Here is a 19,974-nt window from a genome sequence, read left to right on the forward strand (position 1 = left end):
CCGGAAATGAAGGGGCTAAATTTAATGTTTTTAATATTAAATATAATTTAATATTATTTTTAATAATAAAATAAATAATATTATATTAATATTTAAGTAGCACTAGTTTTGTTAGTAAAATATAAATATGCATTAGTTTGAAAATATGTACTTATTATTTATCTAAAAATATAAACTTATTGTAATACATTAAAAATCATTGTAATATTATATACAAAAGTGATATAAGTAAAGTGGAGTAGTAAATATAAAGATTACATAAATACTGAAAATGTTCAATTTTTTTACATAGAGAATGAGATCAAATATGGATCACAAATTATAAGTACTTTAGAAAAAAATATTAACATAAGTATTATATATGATTTTTAACTAAAAAATCAGTATAACAAAATAATACTATATGAAAATTACTAAGAGTTTTGATTTCATAAAGTATTTAAAGGTTTTATTTTGGTAATAAGAACAAATATTAATTGATAAAATAAAAAAGTAAAGAATGAAAAAAATAAATTTTTCTTGAGGGTTGAATTTTGGACCTCTTAGTTAAAAGCCTAATAACTAAATCATTGGACTATACATTTTATATTATATTTATTGAAAAAAATATATTTCTACACTCCACAAAGAGGAGAGAAATACTATTTTCAGCTAGATTCGAGGAAAAAATTTTGGCTCTCTGATGGATGGGAGGGGTGATCGCCCCCCTCTTGCCCCCCCCAGATCGGCCAGTGTGTTGGTGTACACTATACATACCTACAAACTTTAGATATATTGCTAGTCTTTTTAGATGTAACACATGTTCGATTATCAAATATTTTTCTACTTCGAGTATTGAATATCTTCATATATATATACATGATATTATGGGAAATCCCTAGCGAGTTTATGGGAATCGTGAATTTAATTTTTTAGGGGTGACCTTTTCCAACTTCATAGTGAAATTTGTAGAGCATTCGAAACAGTCTTGATGGGTCGCTAGGATGGGGGTTAAGTTGGAGCCTAAATGCAGGAAGGACAACTCGGTTGGAAGCGGTCGCGATTTCAGCCTACTACGGGGCAGACAACCGGGATCGGATTCGGGCGCTTGTTTGCAGCATTACTTTGAACGTCACAGTGGCCTGAATTAATTTTTCTCTTTTCTATGCAATTTAGGAATTTCGCTACTAGAGTTTAAGAATTTAACTTATATTTATTTTTTAATTTCGCTTATAGTATAATAGTAGGTTAAATTATGAAATCTGGGAATTTGACTAATGTAATTTAAGCTTATAGAAGAAGGCATGTGAATAAAATGTGAAATTATTTGAATGATATACTATATACCTCATGTGAACTCCTTATGTGAGCATCGTCCTTGTTCGAGCATGTATGTTGAAAGTTGATTTTTTATACTCCCTCTGTCCCATAGAAATATGTCATTTGGAGTTGGCATGGATTTTAATGTGTAATTGGAAATTTGTAGTGGATGGTGGCACCCATAAATGATAAAGTAAAAATGAGGGAGAAAAAGATTTCTATAAATGGATATGGACTATTTCTATGGGACATATAGATTACATATTTTGTTTGATTCTATTTATTCTTATAATTCAAAGCTCGTTTCATTTATTTTATACATTTATTAAAATTAAACAAAATATATAAAACAAAATAAAAACCGCTAAATATGAATTTAACAAGCAGGGACAGAACCAGAAAAATTAATTTGCCGGTGCTGAAATTCATATACTCCCTCCGTTTTTTAAAAATAAGGACATTTGAAACGGCACGGGTTTTAATGCACAATTTGGTAAAGTAAGAGAGATAGAGGGAAAAATTGGTAAAGTAAGAGAGAAAAAAAATTTTGTAAAGTAGGAGAGAGAGAAAAAAAAAGTAATTGAATTAATATTAGTGGGTTATGGACCCACTTTATTAGGGAGGTGTAAATGGCATAAATGGTAAATAAATCGATATATAAGGGTGTAAAGATTTCCAAAATTAGAAAATTTGAAAGTTGTTATTTTTAAAGAACGGACTAAAATGATAAAAGTTGCTATTTTTAAAAAACGGAGGGAGTATAATACTAGTATTATTAAAATATTTAAAATAATAGTAATAAAATTATTGTATACTAGTATATAATTTGATTTATTGTTTGGTTTAATTTTTAAAAATCGAATCAAACCAATAAATAAAAATACGCACTCAAATTTAGAAGAACTAATATTATACTATTTGAAATTTGAAAACAAGTTATGATGAAAATAGAGAAATATTTTTTTGTCCTTTAAAATAAGAACTGTTTTCATTTCGTCCGTGAAAATACTACTCCCTCCGTACGTTACATTTTTTTTTTAGTTTGTCCCAAAAAAATGTCATATTTTCATTTTTTTAAAAAAGTTCTCTCTTATATTAATATAAAAGTTATATTTTATCTCTCTATATAACATACAAAATAAAAGCTCTTAAAATTTCGTATCATTCCACAAATGTGATATATTTTGCGGAATGGTGTGAGTATTAAATTAAAGATAGTGATTGAAATTATAATGACTGCAAACTTAATATTCTAAGAATTAAAATCTGGACGACTCTTGATTTAAAAAATATAAATAAATGTGAAGAATAAAAAAGTAAACTAAAGAAGGGAGTGAAACATGAAAAAGAATTTATCGTCTGATGTTGTGGCATGTGGGGCTAAAATATTTAAACTTGGGTTTGTTTTAGAACGTGCAAATTGTATATAAAGTCATAAATTTTTAAAATAGTTTAGTCTTTTTGAATTTTAAATGTTGTATGAAAAGTTATGAATTTTATTAGATTGTGTAAAAATTCTATTTAATCCGACTCGATAAATTTTCGACACAAACTTATCCTACGTGGCGCCAGAGGTGTGACTTGACATCTAATTATAATATTGCTTATAATATTATTAAAAAAAAAAGAATGAGTTGATCAACTAATTATTTTTCAGAGAATGATAAAAAATTAATTCCCTAGGCTGTTCAGGGGTTATGGCCATTCCATCAAACACATGCATCTCAAGACAACAAACCATGTCCCATTCCATCTTATGCATGTGTTGCTTCCTAAATCAACTAGACCATAGAGGCTCGTAGAAATGGTCCAAATCTCTTTCTCCTCAATTACTCCAGCTCGCAACAGAAAGGTAACATCCAAATTGGGTTAAAAACAAAGTCAAGTGGAACCTGAATTCTACTTTTATATATTAATTTTATAATAAATGTGAAAAGAATAAATTAGTGTATTGTGAAGCCTATCATTCAAATAGTAAAATGCATGTAAGTGTGATAAGTATTGACGAACAACAAAGGAAACTAGGGAGTAACAAATAATGACGGACAGAGGAAGTAGAATTTTAAATTTTTAAATTGGTCTAATTTGAATCAGATATACATAAAATAAACAAGTTAGGTAAGAATTATACTAAAAAAGTCATGGATGTGTAATACAAGTTAAAATATTCTTATGGCTCGTTTAATAAGTTAGTAATGCCTAGATATAGATACTTGTATGATTATTTCTAAGTGTTTGATATCATAGTTAACCTATTATGTCAGCCCGTGGTTTTTTCTATGGCCCATCCGAGCCCGCAAATTTTTCCTTAAAATACAAAGATATGTAACTCACAAATTTGGTCGGATAGCATTTCTACCTCATTTATTATGATTTATTAATACAAAATCTAGATAATTTCTTGTCTACCAAACAACAACGAAAAAACCTTCAACCGAGCTTATCTTGACACGAAGCCCGCATTTCTTATCTTATTTAACAATTCTTGTTATATCTCGTCTTTCTTATCAAACGAACCCTTATAGTCCAGCTAGAGGTATTAGCAGTACTCCCTCTATTCGTTGATAATAGACGCATTTCTTTTTGGCACGGAGTTTAAGAATAGTGTGTTAAATGGATGATGAATATAGTAAGCGAGATAAAAAGATAATAAAGTAAAAGAGAGTTACTTTTTGTCAAAAATAGAAACTACTCAATTATCTTGGAACTTCTCAAAATAATAAAATGAGTCTATTAACATGAAACGGAGGGACTATTAATTTAGTCGTTGGCGCCATATTCTCTTCTCTAGCTTGCAACTAGCCAATCATGTCCCAGTTTCTTGACTTTGATTAATTTATATAGACTTTTGCCAATTCATTTCATTTCAACTGCTAATTATTTTTCTGCAAGTCGTTGCTCAAAAATGTCCATCTCCGAAAAGCTTCTCCTAATCGAACCTCAAGAGCTCACCTTCTGCTGTCAGTAATTCCATTTTATGCTTTGCTGTTTAATTAATTTGATTTTTTCAGTTTCTTGAATTGTTGATTTTTGTTTGTGTGTTTTGGTTTGCTCAGTTGAGTTAATGAAAAATGCATCTTGCGGGATTCGATTGTGTAGCAACTCCTCAAGGCATGTTGCTTTTAAGGTAAAAATCAAATTTGGATTTCTTTCATTTCCATTATAATACTCCCTCCGACCTAACTTAATTGTCACTCTTGGAGTGGGCACGGGTTTTAAGAAAGATAAAGAAAAGTCGGTTGGAGAAGTTAGTGGAACGTGAGACTCATATTCTTATATTGATTTTATTATAAAATATAAGTGAAGTGAGTTAGTGGAACGTGAGACCTACTTGTCATTTATGGTTTAAAAAAAATGAAGTGTGACAATTAAGTTGGGACGGAGGGAGTAACTACTACTACTATATGTATGTATATATGTCTCAGTTTCATAATATTTGTCAGGTTATGACTACAAGTCCAGAAAAGTACTTTGTTAAACCAAATAATGGAATTCTTTCACCTGGAACAACTTGTCACGTTGAAGGTGCACCATAAATTAAACATGTTCATTTTTATATTTTAGATAATATATATAGAGAAGTTTAGTCTTAATTTTGGTTTAAATTAATACCACAATCATGTTTCGATTAAGAACTTTCCCTTCTTGGTTGATTATATTGTAATGGACCTCAGGATTTCAAATCTGTAACTGTTAAGTTCCTACTTTGAGAAACGAAAGCAGAAAAAATGTTGATTTTGACCCAAAAAGAGGCAATTTCCGAAGCAAGGAATTGTTGGAAAGTACATTTGAAACGCATGTCGAATGTTGTTGTTCCTTTACAGACCTTTTCCTTTTGTTATTTCTAGTTTGAGTGTTTTGCAGTTATTATGCGCGCTCCAGAGGAGGTCCCTCCAAACATGGAGTGCAAGGATAAGTTTCTGATAAAGAGTGTTCTAGCAAGTCCTGATGACACAGTAGCTAGAACACAGAAACTGGTAATTAACTAACATCTCTACTTGTAGAAATCTGTGTCTTTTCCAAGTAACTCTTATCTAAATTTTTTAGAGTTTGATGATATATTATAGACATTTGGATTGCCATTTTCTTTCTTATAGTTCAACAACAGAGCACATGCCGTTGGAGATTACAAATTGAGGGTTGTATATGTTCTTCCTCAACAGCAGCAAAGATCAGGAGGAGGCTCTTCAATAAATGGACAAATCTTGAAAAAAAGAAGTTCGAATAGTACTAAGGTTAGTTCGCTTCTCTGTAAATATTTTCTTCGATGTTTTGTGTACATTTGTCTTAATACTTATCTTATCTCCATGTTACATGTGATGCAGCTTGGGTGGCTTGGTGACAATCTGTACATGAAGGCCATCTCTGTTCTGTTTCTGAGTTTGATCTTTTTGTACCTCATCATGAGGATACTCCCAGTGATATGGTGAATAAATCATCTGTTGTCTGCCAACCATGCACGATTCTAGTTTTGTACATCAGTGATGATCTAACGTCTTTTCCGTGCAGGAGTTGGATGTTTGTGGTGACATTTTTTGTAATAAAGATGGCAAAGAGGCTGGTTTCGGATTCAGTTGAGGATTGGGTAGTCAAGACTCTCGTCTATATCTGTCTTCATTTCTTTACAGTTGTTTTCCAGCGTAAGAGAAGCAGATCCGGCCTTGAAACTCAAGTTCCCGTCGGATGATTCGTGTTATATATGTGAAGTGAAAATGGAAAGGTGAAAATATGTCTGTGTTTCCATGATTTTTAGTTCTTGTTGGCTTGTCCAAATCCAAGTGCTTGTATCTGCTTTTGTTCTTCATCAAAGGAAAGGGTATATACATATAACTCTAAATTCCAAATAATTTCCACTGTATACTGTGCTTAAGTATGTAATTAGATTTCAAACTATTAGCATTGTATAAGAAATGTCCCTTGCTTAATTTTTTTCTTTTTTCTGGAATCTTGATGTGGCTCGTGGAATGCTTTCCTTTTTATTTTTCATATGACGTGAAATAAACTACACCATTCTATGTCATGATACTAACCATGCGGAAGCGCCAACACTGCCATTAAAAAGAGAAGCAACGACGTGAGTCAAATTCTGGACGTTCGATTAGACTTGACCCACCCAGAGAGGAACGTGCCCACGAGGGCAGACATTCTCATGTCTGCCCATTCCTCTAGCTATCATTTCGCGCATACGCTTTGCGCTCATGGCTTAACAAATTAAAGAGGAACAAAAGAACTCTCTCTCAGAATAATAATCTTTCTCGGCGTACAATGAAGAAAATAGCTTCTACATTTCAGGATGCAATAAAGGTGGTTAATTTTTGTTTTTTAATGCCAAGTCTTGAGGTCATGCACCTTGATGCTATTTATAATAGTTATTTAAATGGTGGACTAGTGACAGTACCCAAAAACCTCGACTTCTGTTGTATTATTATCTCTGATGGTAATACAAAGAAGTAAAATTAGTTGCAAGAGATCATAATTTAACACTCCATCTCTATATGAAAATTATGAAAATTAGTTTAATTATTCAATTTTAATATATTCACCAAATAGTCTAATCTTTAAAACCATTTCCCTGAAGTAGAAGAGATGATAATTATTGGTGAATGACGGGAAAATAACAATGCTTTTGAGTACTTAATCTCATTTTAAACCATTGATATTTTCTCTTTTGAGTACTTGGGCTGAAAATAACAATGTTAAGGAAATGGTTTTGAGTGGACTATGATATGCAAACCAGAAATTATCATGATGTACATGCCGGCTCTAATTGCTCGAACGAGGCCAAATGATTGAACCAAGAACCCGAGCACACAACTTGCCACTGAAGAATTTTGTAGTTTCTTCTGCCCACTGGCTGCTTACTGCACTTCTCCCTTGACAATGACTTGTTATACTTATATGCATAGATGTCGAATGTAAATTTCTTGGATCCCGTACAAGAAGGCTCTCGCTGTTTCAATTGTTCCATGAATACATGACGTTAGCTGCACAACCTGCCATCTTGTGAAATAAGAGTGAATACACCCCAGATTTGCATCACCTGCCATAACCTGGAACTGGAAAAAGAAGAGCACTTAACCAAGGCTGAAGGCATCCTAAGATAAAAGATCTAAAACATCACATAAGAGAGAGATTCGCAGCAAATAGAAGAACTTGCTTTCCCGAATAAGCCATGTCAAATCAAGCTGTGCTGCCTATTCTTGATTTGTGAGATTGTGACAACTATTATTTATTGCTAGTACAAAGAACAGTCATGTGTAAATATAAACCATTTCAATAGAAATAAAATAAAGTGTGCCTTGTGATATTAGAGAGAATGAAATTAAATACCCCCTCCATCCCATCCTGATTGACACATTTTGCTTTTTTGAAAGTCCCACTCTAATTAACACATTTTGAAATGGAGTGAAGGCGGAAATAAAACAAGAACTGGAATTTAATATCAAAAGAAGAACAATCCACCAAAGAGGCCCAAGATAATCCTTCGAAACTGCCTATGGTTGATACCGTCCTAAAAAACTTTATTTTCCGAGATATCTAGCTCTTCTTAAGAGGAGCTATTTATAGGGATCCTACGAACTCTAATCTAGGAAAGTGAATCAACATATACACAAACAAGGAATCAAATCCTTGCCATTTAAAGTAATCTTTCAACAATCTCCATAATAATGAAAATAATCTCAAGAGATAATGGAGATCATTAGCTTGACCTCTATCAAAATTCCGAAAATGGAAACATCATTATCTCCACTTTATTCACCTTCACTTAACTCACAAAACAAAACTACATAAAAATCCCTTGTCGAATAAGAAATGCTCCACTCACAGTGGGATAGAGGGAGCAATGGATTAATGGAAGGGATTAAGCAGCATTGATTTCATCCATACACTTTTGGCCTGATATTAATTGCATGTTACACGCACATAAACCAATAACCAACTTTAGTAATTAACCCTAACCAAATTAATTATAAGCAGCTGGTAGTTTATCTACCCTAATAATTATTTTTAAATGGATTCAGAGCTGTTGCGTTTATGTAAGATTGTATACATCTGTGTCCAAATTACCAGCATCTCTGCAATAGTAAGCATTTACTGTAGGAATGACTTGATGTGTGGAAATTCCTGGAAGTATATAAACTAGTACTAATTTTCTAGTATAAATAATTAATGTAAATATTGAAGAAGTATATCCTAAATAAAAAATCAAACACCTGCTACAGCACAAATGCTGCTCGGCTCTAAAGCACATACACAAATTTCACAGGCAAATAAAAACACAAAAACCATAACACGATAACACCAGACACTGCTCCAGGATTGAACTTATACATTATGCAAAGTCTTTAGAGTCCAAACATAGCACCAGCAAATACACAGTAACAAGAAAATACAAAGATTTTTCAGCATAGGGGTATTCACTCCTATATCAGTAGTTATTCAAACAAATCATGCCAGCTACACTATGCTACACAATGTATCAACACCATGGCATATAAGCTTCTCAATCACTCAGCATATAAACATAGTCCTTAAGTCGTATTTAAATAGAGTGTTTTATGATCAAGAACAGCATGCTTGCACCTGACGAATTAACAAATTAGGCATTCTACTTAATGCATCTCCACCAATCAGAATCTAAAATCTTGCTACTGAAAACCCCCATCCCAACATTCAAATGCTGAACAGATAAATAGAAAATTCAATACTCTGCTAATCCAAATTTGCAAGAAATTACCTCATCTCCTCCGGGAAGAAAAACCCCCATCTTTCTTATGCTTCATCATCAACAAAGCCCTTTCTCTCTCCTTCTCCTTCCTCTCTCTATTCAGCCTCTCCTCCCTCAACTCCTCAATTGTTTTTTTACCACCACCAGAGCTCCTCTTCTTCTCCTTACGCCTCTGTTCTTCATCACCGTCGTCGTCGTCCCCATCAGCAACCCTCTTCGCCATATACCACGGCAATTTAACGCCTTTCCCAGCAACTCCGTACCCAAATTTATGATTCTCATCCTCCGGCCCCACAACCCTAACCTCCTCCTTCTTCAGCCTCTTATTCTTATCATCATCCCTCGCAAATCTGCTTCTCTTTTCACTTTTCTTCTCATCGCCGGGCTTGATCGGGTCGAAAATCCTGATTCCTTCGAACAAATTAATGTGCTTTGAATCAGACGCCGAATTTGAGGGCTCGGCAATTGATACAGCAGGAGCAGGAGCAGGAGCAGGAGCAGGAGCAGGAGCAGGAGCAGGGGCAGGGGCAGGAGCGGGTGCAGTTTCGACAGAGGGTTTTTCGTCGGCTTCGGGTGGATGTTGGCTGGGTAGGCCACGAGCCTGACGGAGCTTCTCGAGGCGAAGCTCGGTGTCGCGGCGGCGAGATTGCTCGCGCTTGAGCTGTTCCTCCTTGGCGGCGGCTACCTCGTCGAGGCGGACCTTCTCCCGATTATCGAAGTTGTAGACATTCCACTTCTTCTGCGGGAGGATGTTCAATCCACCGTGACCTCCCATGATCGCTCAACGGAATTTGGAAGGAAAATCGTTGCTATAAACAAATCAAATTAGGGCTTCTGGTTAAATTTCGCAAAAGGATAAAAAAATATATATATACTCCCTCTCCATTTCGCCATAGTTGAGGGGAAACTTTTTGGCACGGAGTTTTAAAAATGAATATTGGGTGTACTAAATAAGGTGACGTTCGGTTGCTATGACTAATTATCATAGGACTATCCATCTAGAATTAAGTTGTGTGATTATTTTAGTTGGAGGGGGAAGCTATGACTAATTATCATGAGACTATCCAGGATTAAGTTGTGGGGGTCAATCTTAGAAACCAAACATGATACATATTTAATCATGAGATTTAGTCTTGCAAACCGAATACTTCCTAAATAGATAAAAAAGTAAAAGAGAGGAAACGATAGAGAGAATAAAATATAAAGTGAATAAAATAGAGAGAATAAAGTAAGAGAAAGTAAAGTAAAAAAGAGAAAAAAGTTACCATATATAGAAATGACTCAACTATAAATAAACTTCCCGAATTGAAAAAATGACTCAACTATGACAAAATGGAGGGAGTATATTTCTTATACGGAGAATAAGTTATGAAAGTAAAAGGAAGGTTTTCTGGATATTGGTCTAAAATCTCGCAATTAGCTATTGGTCTACATTTCACAAATTAGACGTATGCACTGATTACGTACCGTACGAGATTTTAGGAAGTTTTATTTTGTGGGTTAAATAGAGTGAAATAATTTTTATACTAATATAAGAGAGAATTTTTTCTAAAAATGGAAATGTGATCTTTTGTGGGACAAACTAAAAAAAAAAGTGTGACATATATTATGAAACGGAGGGAGTACTATGAATAATTTTTTTTAATATTTTATATTGAAAATTAATTTATAATAATTAATTTTACTGTCAATTTAAAAAAAAATCTTTTTTTATATACTAGTATCAAAAATATTAAAATTAAAAATGATACTTCCTCGTCCAGAAAAGTAAAAAGACAAAATAACTAAAGTATTATTAGAGCATCCACAATGGGACGGACGATGCATCGTCCGCCCCTTAGTCCTCTATTGCAGCAACCCGCCCTAAGCCCATTCCTTAGTCCGCGGACTATGCATCGTCCGCGGACTATGCACACATTTTTGCATAGTCCGGCCTATAGTCCGCCCCATTGCAGGGGGGACGGATTATAGGGCGGACTATGGACACACTTTTCTCTCTTTTTTTTCTTTTTTTTTTTTTATATTTTCTTCTATATATATCACCAATTTTTTACTTCATTTCACACATTTCACATTACTCTCTTCCCCATCTCAATTTCTCTCTAAATTCAATAATGAATTTCGACGATTTCCATATTTGCAAGCATAAAATATAAAAAATAGAAAATAAATACTGACAATAATATATGCCTTTAATTTGTGGTGCTTTTATATTTTTATTCTTGCTAATTGATATATTTGCAAATATAAAAAAATAGGATTAATGAATTTTTGTAGTGTTTAAATATTCAAATAATAAGTAAAATGCTTAGGGCGGGGCTTAGGGCGGGCTATAGTCCGCCTCATTACAGGTGGAAGAGTTGGAGGATAAAATGCTGATATGGCGGTGCATAAGGCGAGGCTTAGGGCGTCGTATAGTCCGCCCCATTGTGGATGCCCTTAATGGAATATGAAATTCAATTTGTATATTGGTTGTATAATATAATGTGAGTGGAGTAGGTTAGTGGAATGTGCAACCTACTTACTGCTATGATAAAAATGAAGTTTGATTTTTATTATAGCACGGACCAAAATGGAAAAGTGTGATTCATATTGTGGAACGTAGGAAATACATGAGAGAGGGAAAAGATAATGAAAGTAACATTGAGCGTGTATGCAAATTAACGGTGTATAATTGATTAAAAAATTTTCATATTTAAACTGTATCGGATCATGCAAATTTCCCAAACTACCCGACCTGACGATATATTTCCATTAAAAACTTATCCCACGTGGCATGCCGGAGGTGTGACTTGACCAAATTTCTGACTGGACACAAAACGACGTCGTTTTATGTTTTTTTTATTATTGAACCTTCTTTACACATTGTCGATTTCATCCCTAAACCGTTTGTCGACGATTTCACTCTTGTCGATTATATTTTCCGTCGATTGAATGGGGGTTGCGCTTTCGAAATTAGCCAAAAAGAGGTTTTATTACCTGAGTTCAGTAATTTTGCCAAGTCACGCCTCCGGCACGCCACTTGGGATAAGTCATTAACTGAAATATGTCGTCAAGTCGGGTAGTTTGGGAAATTTGCACGATCCGATAAAGTTTATTACTTTAGGTGCAACTTTTATAATTTATGGGAAAAAACCAAACTTTATCTATTGTTTGTGACATTTTAGACAATTTATTTTATTTTATTTTTTTTATTAAGGATTGTACAGTTGTACTCGTGTATAAACTAATTGTTCTTCCGAATCTGAAGCCGTTGGTGCGTCGGATGAATGGCGACTCCGTCGAATTTCTACAAGAATCCCTCATATGCGTACAACAAGAAATTAAACCTAAATTCCGTCCTTCAAAATCTCAACTGTAACTTCCAATTCCACAACTTTCACCTTCCTCTGTTTCTATCATTCTATTGATTGATTCTTCTTCAATTTTCAGCTTACAATATTGTCACCGGCAATACTCCTTCGGAAGAGCCACTCACCACTCCGCAAAGAAAGCGACGGCGTGAGCCGAGGCCGCTGCCGCCGCCGCCTCAGTCAGTTGTCGTTAAAGAATATGATGGCCCCATGTCCCACCAGGAGTACATTGAAAAACGGAGGTCAGTTTATTGGTTAATTTTGCTACCATCATGATCTCATGAATGGATTGTTTGTTGATGAAAATGCTGATTGTTGTATTGATTGTGGTCAATCTTTCATTTTAGTTGTTTAATTTCGTGTTGTTGCTATTAAATTAATTACTTCTGGATGAACAGGGACGAAGCTAATGCATCCCAACCATACCAACAGTTAACTGCTGATGTGCTGGTGATGTCAACTGTCTATTTTACTTCTGCTGATTTTGTGTATCCTTTTTTCTTCTGTTTGGTTCTAATTGCAAATTGATGAGATTTTTTCTTTACAGGAAAATTCAAGCTCAGCTTTAAAGTTAGTGGGTTACGAGAGTAAGTTTGTTCTTCCCAATTCTACATTTGAGAGTCTGATTTCTACGTATGATGCTAAATATCTTAATTGGGTCATTTTGCTGGTACCAGAGTAATAAAAAATACTATTGGCTATATTCACACTTCTATTCCATAGTTCATTGAGAGCAAGAACCACTAGATCACTTAGCTAGCAACAAAAAAACTCGGCATGATATCTTTGATTTGCTTTCAGACTGAATTTGGTCGAGGTATCTAAGTTGCCCTGAATTAGCATTATGCATGCCATGAACATTTATGCAAGTTTAGGAATCTGCGTGATTTATGGTAAAGTGGTGTCATGGATCCTGAAAAACCGTTTTGCACCAGCACCACTATGATGTTTTAATTGACATGTGAATTATGAAAAAATTTCTAGAACTTGTTAAGATTTTACTAGTTCTGTGCCGGAATTTTATGTTATTTCTTTTATTACGTATACTTTGAGCAAGTTAGTAGCTTCCTCTTATTTGTATAAGTGCACTTGCATTTTTGCAACTTAGAAACATGTATTGTAATCTCCATAAGGAATGTTCAAATGTGCAGGCGATGAAAGTAGTTCTTCTGATTGTAAAGAGGACCGAGGTACTTCAAATGTTTCGCAAGAGCCCTCCAATCCTAGCAGTGAAATGCAGTACTTTCCAGTTTCTGGTTAGAAGCAAATCCTGAACAGATTTAACAGTATTGAACTACATGTGAATCTGATATGAAATAAAAGATGTAGATCGAAATGCAGCTTATAAGATTGTTTACTGAGTAATAATGCTAAACCTGAAATTTATTAGCATCACCAGAATGAATTTCTAATTTAAATGATCATTGGTCTTTACCAATTCAGTCACATGAATATTTTTCCCATAAAATTTAGATCTCCTAATTTCAGGACAATTCTCTAGGCAGATGATGGTTAATATGCTGTATCTTGAGGTGATAAGATCTGTTGAGTTCATTAGTAGACCATGAGGAGATCAATTTTGCTGCTTATTATTTATGTAGAAGTTCTTTCTATAGCAAGGAAACCATTTATTTTGCTTTAGTGATTGAGCAAGTGAATGTACTGTGCATTGGAATTGGTGAAACCTGAATCCTTGAGACCTCTGAAATGACTATCAGATACATATATAATGTGCTGGTGCCTGGTTTTTTTCTCTATGCAATTAAAAGTTCTATAGTCAAGTGAATTTACTATTTCTGGAGTTGGTGTGAAAGTTCTGTTGTGACAGAATAGAGCAATTGTGTAATCGAGACAATGAGAAACGTAAAGAGACACATAATTCAAGGCACTAACAAGTTCATATGTCAATAACTTACTGTAATCTAAACTATTTCCTGCTAAAACTTGTGCATATGGGGACAAAATCAATGCAGTATTGCTCATAATGAGTTATTGATCTCTTATGTGGACCACTAATTAATTGATCTCTGACTTTCTTAGCTAGCACAGAGGAAGCTGATCATATCAAGACACAATATGAACAGAGGTATCCTGCTCCAGGAGAACCTGTATGCGTTATATGTGGAAATTATGGGGAGTACATATGCAATGAGGTGAGGCATCTAGGATTTTACTTTGCTTGTGTGTCCTCTTGGAATAACTTTTAGTACCTGATTAAGTTTGTGATCTTTTGTCATTGTAGACTGATGACGATATATGCAGCATGGAGTGCAAAGCTCAACTTCTTCAGAGGATTAAGTTCCAAAAGGTTCTTCTTTCTCTTGGTCTAACAATACACTCATTATTTTGTTTCATTATCTTCCTTTCGAGTTTTGACTTAAAACCTACTTCCAGGGCCCCCAAGGTGAGCAACTCCAAGTTGTGCCATTATCTACACGTCGATGTACATTGGAGGTGCCTGAATCTGGAGGGGACACATGGGATTATGATAGGCATCGCTGGTCAAAGAAGATATCTGGGCTTTGCACTTATGAATGGTATAATCAGCTATTTATGCGCTTTTGTGAAAATATGCAAGCAGTTAATGTCCGATTCGCCAAGACTCAGATGTTGAACTTCTATTGAGTCTGGATCTCATACTGGGAAATTTTCTCTGTTGTAGTTGGAAGTGCAAGAAGCCTGGGCATCTTCCAGAAGACTGCTTGATGTTGACATCTAGTGAATCCTGTCGAGCAGGCGAGGCATGCAACCAGTTCTTTTCTCATGATTGAAATCATAACTTTTTGTTTGAGCATTTTATTAATCATGGAATGTTTCTTTGCAGGTTGCTATGGTACAAAACAGATCCAATACAGTATCCAGAGATCTTCTTGATTTGTACAGAAGGTCCTTGTGTGCATAATTTGCTCTCATGTTCTGTTGATAAAATTTCTTCTGTTGTCCTTACTTTCTGGATGTGAAGTAGGGCTTGTTGCAAACTCACAACACACCTTTTCTTCTGCCAATGTCTATGACATCTGATTAAGTTGACACATGTCTAGGTGAATGGTCAGCATGAAAAGTCTTTATCTTATAAGCTGGACCGCATGCAATCTAGTAGTACATGAAATTTGAGATGAAATTTCCCAGTCCACAATTAGTGTCCATTGTAAAACTGTGTCCATTTTTCTGAGTTTGGAATGTTTGTTAAAATTATACTACATTATTTAATATTTTTTGGTTACATAACTTGAAAATCGAATACGACGCTGAGTAGGACACCAATTGTGTACCAGAGATCTTCACATCATACCATTTATCATATAAAATGAAAAAGTGGCTTGACAATTCTACTTGCATCTCGATTATTTTAGCTAGAATAGGAAAATAAACAGAGAAACCACTGGTTTTCAGTGTCTATGAGGAAGCACGCTGAACTAGCTGATTATATATTTTCGTTAGATAGTTAGAAACTTAGAATTGAGTTTGAATGATACATATGACATGCTGTCTGTATCTGCAGATGCCACCAAATTGGGAAGAATTTCTTGAACGCAAGGTGTAACACATGTCGTGGATCAACCACTTTGGCTGCTTGTCTAGGCTGTAAGAATAACTTTTGTGATTGGTAAGCTCTTTAACTTGTTCCAATCTCTTCTCTTTATTCAACAAATGTCGTGGATCAACTTGGTTGGTGTGCATTAATATTTCTTTATTGCACTGGATGATAAACAAGGTTCTTTTCATCATTAGTATATACTCCCTCCGTCCACGAATAAGAGTCCCGTTCACTTTTTTGCACTTGTTTTGTGAAAATAATTATAAATAGTTAAAGTGGAGAAATGATAAAGTAAGATAGAGAATAATGTAAATAAGAGTCTTGTCTACATTATTCTCTATCTTACTTTATCATTTCTCCACTTTAACTATTTATTATTATTTTTACAAAACAAGTGCAAAAAAGTGAACGGGACTCTTATTCGTGGACGGAGGGAGTACATCTTGACTAGTTGAAGAATGCAGAAGAATATTAGCAATAGTTCTCTAGGTATGGGAATATACATATATCATCTTAATCTGTCTGGTAATATTCATCAGTTGTGCTTTCCTATATTTTCACCTGGTATGAGAAACAAAAATGCATCATTCTCTCGGTCATCTATTAATAGGCTTCTCACTTCTTTTTATAAATTTAGACGTGTTTATTTTAATCAAACTGATTGATGGAAGCCAATTTTACTACCTCTCATTCCTCATTCTTGCATATTGTTTTGTTCTAGCTATTCTGCAATTATTTCAACCCATGGTACAATCAATCAATATGGAGAATATGAACCCGTATCTGCTATATTTTCAATTATTTATAAGAATTACTCATACTCATCGTCAAGGGCTCACGTGATTTGTTTGATGGCCTTTTTCATCTTTACAGCTTCCACAAATTATTTTCTATATGTATTACTTGAAGAGAATGAGTGATGGCCTTGAGTTTTCAGTGCAGGTCATCTGGCTGAACACATCACAGAAAATCCAATACATCAACAATTTTATTCGTATAAACTTAACCGTCTGGTAAGAATTTATTTTACTTTTTTAAATTTTTCTGAGAATCAGTTTGGGTATCTTGGAGGGTGAGTTCCATCATGCTGGGGTTGAGAGATCTAGGAATTCTCTATCAGAAGCTATGCAAATCTAATTTGTATCTATTTATGTTTATGGTTGCTATGGAAATCATGCTTGTAGAATATTGCCAGTGCACCACATTTGCATGATTTTAGAGGAGTTTGTGCATATAATTTGATCTTATCAAATATCAAGTAAATGAGGCGCACACACATAAAGTTAATGTTTTATAATGAAGTGAATGAGAAACACATGCTGATAAATTTCTAGTCAATATCTTCTTTTCTTGCCATTTATTGGTGCAATATGGTGTGAATATATGGAACTGAATCTAGTAATTTCGCCGGAACACTCATATAACGGGAAGAACGGAAAAGAAATAAGGACTTAACCGTCTTAGAAATTTAACCTTGTACTCCCCCTGTATTTTAAAAATAGCAACTATTTCCAATTTTATCCGTCCCATAAAATTATGCACTTTCTAGTTTAGGAAACTTTTTTCTTCCTAATGAGGTGGGATCCATTCTCCACTAACAATCCTTCAATCACTTTTTCTATCTATCTATCTCTTACTTTACCAATTGTGCATTAAAACTGTGCTATTTCAAAAGTTGCTACCGTTAAAGGACGGAGAGAGTATGAAATAGCTGATGATTAATATCACCATAACACAATTCACCTTTCTGCTTGAATTGCGGACAGAGATTGTACGACGCTTTATCTTTAGTTTATGGCTCATAGTGTTACTACAGGCTAAGAGGATGGAAAGAACACAGCTATTTTAGACAAAAAAAATAGTTGCACTACTCTATGTGTTTCTTTTGCTGCTCATCTTTCTTTCTTTTCTTTTCTTTTTCCTTTTTTTTTTTTGCTTGGATGACCGCTACTAGTTATTAACTCTTTTTTTCATCACAGGTTAAATGTTGTAAGTCAACTTGCCGGGTGACTAGTATCAAGGATCTCTTAGCTTGTCATTATTGTTTTGATAAAGCTTTTGACAAGTTCTATGATATGTACTCCGCAACGTGGTAAGTGATGCTCCAACCAAACCTGCTGCATATTTGCATAAGCTCCTTCGTTTCTTGTTTCACGTTACCACTCTTTGCAAGAAACAAATGTTTTACGAATTGATTCCCTTGTGACAAACTTGTTATCTGCTTTGAGTTTCCTGAATCTGGGAAAGGTCGCCTTCAACCTCTAGTTTCAGATCGTATTCATCATCCCACAATGTAAAAGAAAATTGTCAAATCATGGAATTGACTCCCAAGAGATATAAGGAAAAACATGTTTATGTCTGATTTCATGATTCCCTCCAATTTCATTTCAGGATCATATATGCCTAACCCAAAAGCATAAGATTAACTTGTAATATTTCTCTCAGGCTCTCGTCGTGATCTCTAGCCATCTTTAAAGGATTGAATACTGACAAATGCAATTTTGCTTGTAGGAAACCTGCTGGACTATCAATCATTGTGAACTCTATCTGCTGTGAAGATCACTTTGAGTGGTTTGTGATTGCTTGCTACTAATATTGCCAACATGTTTTATCTCAGAGTTTTCAGCTTCTGATAAAACAATATTGATTTCTCAGGCATCGGATGAACTGTTTGAACGCAAATGTTGAAGATAACGCCTATATTTTAAAGAATAAAAACGTCAGGGACAAGAAAGGTGCGCAGCTGAGTGATTTTATCTTTTGAAGGTGGAAGTCAGTGGATTTTTGAATGTATGGAGAAGATGAAGGTCCAGTTATTGTACTGTCTCTTGTAGAGGATGAGGAAGGGTGACAATTGATTATCAATCATGTGTAATGCACCTTGAGCCTGAGGGATCGACCGGCCTGTGATCCAATGCTCGTCTATTGTTTATCAATAGCATGTAAAGTGTTTATACTGCTAAAGTATAAGGAACTGACCTTATTACTTTTATTCTCGATAATTATTCGTAGATGCAAGATTTTGAGACAAATAAACTCTATGCCTTTCGATTGCAATTTGCAGGAATTATGTATTCTAAGACAGTTAAACACACCTGCAATGTCAATCTATTAGAAGAAAACACTACATTCCTTACTCGCAATCTTGAAAAAGTGCCAGGAATTCTGACTTGCTATACTTTGTGGATGTTTCTATATTTAGAAATGTGTCATTTAGAGTAGAATATATCTCAGAAAGAAAAATGTATTCACCTTCAAACAAACAAGAAGAAATGGCACTAATTTTTGACATTTCAAATTGTTCAGTTTTCCGTTTATATTTCTTGCTAGTCCTTGAAATCATAGAAGACTCAGCACTTTTCATTAAATAAATAGAGAAATAAATATAGAATAAAATAGATGAAGAATAAAATAAGAGAGATGATTTTTTTACTAAAAAAAAATGATTCACTTAACCGAACATTCAAAAAAAAAAAATGTGACTCAGTTTATCTTGGGACTATTGCTTAAAATATGTTAGGAGTAGTATTTGTATCTGCATGGAAAACTGTACCAAAAACTGAATACGAGATGACAATTTTACCCCTTTCTTTATTCAATTCCCCAAATTACACATATTAAAGGAAAGAGGTATGAAGTTAAATCATTATTGGAATTATCAAATTGCAGCTCCCGAAACAAGGTTTAAATTTGGAAAACTGAACACGTAGTACACACTTCAATTCGGTGGCCCATCCTTTTCGTAAATGGCACCATGTTCCAGTTCGTGTCATTCACTGCAGCAAAAAAGGTGGTTAGTCGCCTTAGCGGCCGCTTAATCCGACCCGATATCATGTGAGGGGACTCAATCAGGGTATACAGTAACCATTAAGGAGAAGTCTTTACTCACTAGTTGCCAGAAGCCCATTTCCAAGGTCTTACACTTGAGCCTGAAAGATGAAAGCAACTACAAAAAGGCAATTCCATCGCCTTAGCGGCCCCCACACTCCAGCCCGACATTATGTGAGGAGACTCAATTAGGATATACAGTAGCCCGTTAAGGGGAGGCCTTAACT

The 19,974-nt window shown here is 34.5% G+C and overlaps 3 protein-coding genes across 7 annotated transcripts; 2 read left to right on the forward strand and 1 right to left on the reverse strand.

Moving 5' to 3' along the window:
- Positions 1 to 4,172: 4,172 nt before the first annotated feature.
- LOC125197304 (vesicle-associated protein 2-1-like) lies at positions 4,173 to 6,244 on the forward strand. 2 transcript variants are annotated; one of them, XM_048096031.2, is made up of 7 exons: positions 4,173 to 4,259; positions 4,356 to 4,426; positions 4,743 to 4,824; positions 5,164 to 5,276; positions 5,397 to 5,534; positions 5,625 to 5,725; positions 5,809 to 6,244. In XM_048096031.2, the coding sequence occupies exons 1-7, from the start codon at positions 4,205 to 4,207 to the stop codon at positions 5,984 to 5,986; spliced, it is 738 nt and encodes a 245-aa protein (XP_047951988.1). In that variant the 5' UTR covers positions 4,173 to 4,204; the 3' UTR covers positions 5,987 to 6,244. The 2 variants fall into 2 exon arrangements, with proteins under 2 accessions (XP_047951988.1, XP_047951989.1); XM_048096032.2 differs by lacking the exon at positions 4,743 to 4,824 and having other exon boundaries at positions 5,148 to 5,276.
- Positions 6,245 to 6,772: 528 nt separating this feature from the next.
- LOC125197341 (leukocyte receptor cluster-like protein) lies at positions 6,773 to 9,856 on the reverse strand. Of its 3 annotated transcripts, none has more exons than XM_089069780.1 (2): positions 9,038 to 9,856; positions 6,773 to 7,339 (listed from the first exon to the last, which is right to left on the reverse strand). In XM_089069780.1, exon 1 carries the CDS (start codon positions 9,801 to 9,803, stop codon positions 9,039 to 9,041), a length of 765 nt encoding a protein of 254 aa, XP_088925906.1. In that variant the 5' UTR covers positions 9,804 to 9,856; the 3' UTR covers positions 6,773 to 7,339; position 9,038. The 3 variants fall into 3 exon arrangements, with proteins under 3 accessions (XP_088925906.1, XP_047952033.2, XP_047952032.2); XM_048096076.2 differs by having other exon boundaries at positions 6,773 to 7,349; XM_048096075.2 differs by having other exon boundaries at positions 6,773 to 7,355.
- A 2,370-nt stretch (positions 9,857 to 12,226) lies between these two features.
- LOC125191732 (uncharacterized) lies at positions 12,227 to 18,976 on the forward strand. 2 transcript variants are annotated; one of them, XR_007171221.2, is made up of 16 exons: positions 12,227 to 12,385; positions 12,461 to 12,623; positions 12,780 to 12,831; positions 12,929 to 12,968; positions 13,533 to 13,637; positions 14,422 to 14,534; positions 14,624 to 14,689; positions 14,776 to 14,918; positions 15,044 to 15,122; positions 15,206 to 15,267; positions 15,884 to 15,988; positions 16,857 to 16,932; positions 17,899 to 18,011; positions 18,311 to 18,348; positions 18,431 to 18,490; positions 18,575 to 18,640. XR_007171221.2 is itself a non-coding variant. In XM_048089136.2 (15 exons), the coding sequence occupies exons 1-15, from the start codon at positions 12,298 to 12,300 to the stop codon at positions 18,681 to 18,683; spliced, it is 1,374 nt and encodes a 457-aa protein (XP_047945093.1). In that variant the 5' UTR covers positions 12,227 to 12,297; the 3' UTR covers positions 18,684 to 18,976. The 2 variants fall into 2 exon arrangements, 1 of the variants encoding a protein (XP_047945093.1); XM_048089136.2 differs by lacking the exon at positions 18,311 to 18,348 and having other exon boundaries at positions 18,575 to 18,976.
- Positions 18,977 to 19,974: the final 998 nt, after the last annotated feature.

The sequence above is a fragment of the Salvia hispanica genome, chromosome 4 (assembly GCF_029641045.1).
Source record: "Salvia hispanica isolate PSC_SH4W2 chromosome 4, Shi_PSC_v1, whole genome shotgun sequence".
Lineage (NCBI taxonomy): Eukaryota > Viridiplantae > Streptophyta > Magnoliopsida > Lamiales > Lamiaceae > Salvia > Salvia hispanica.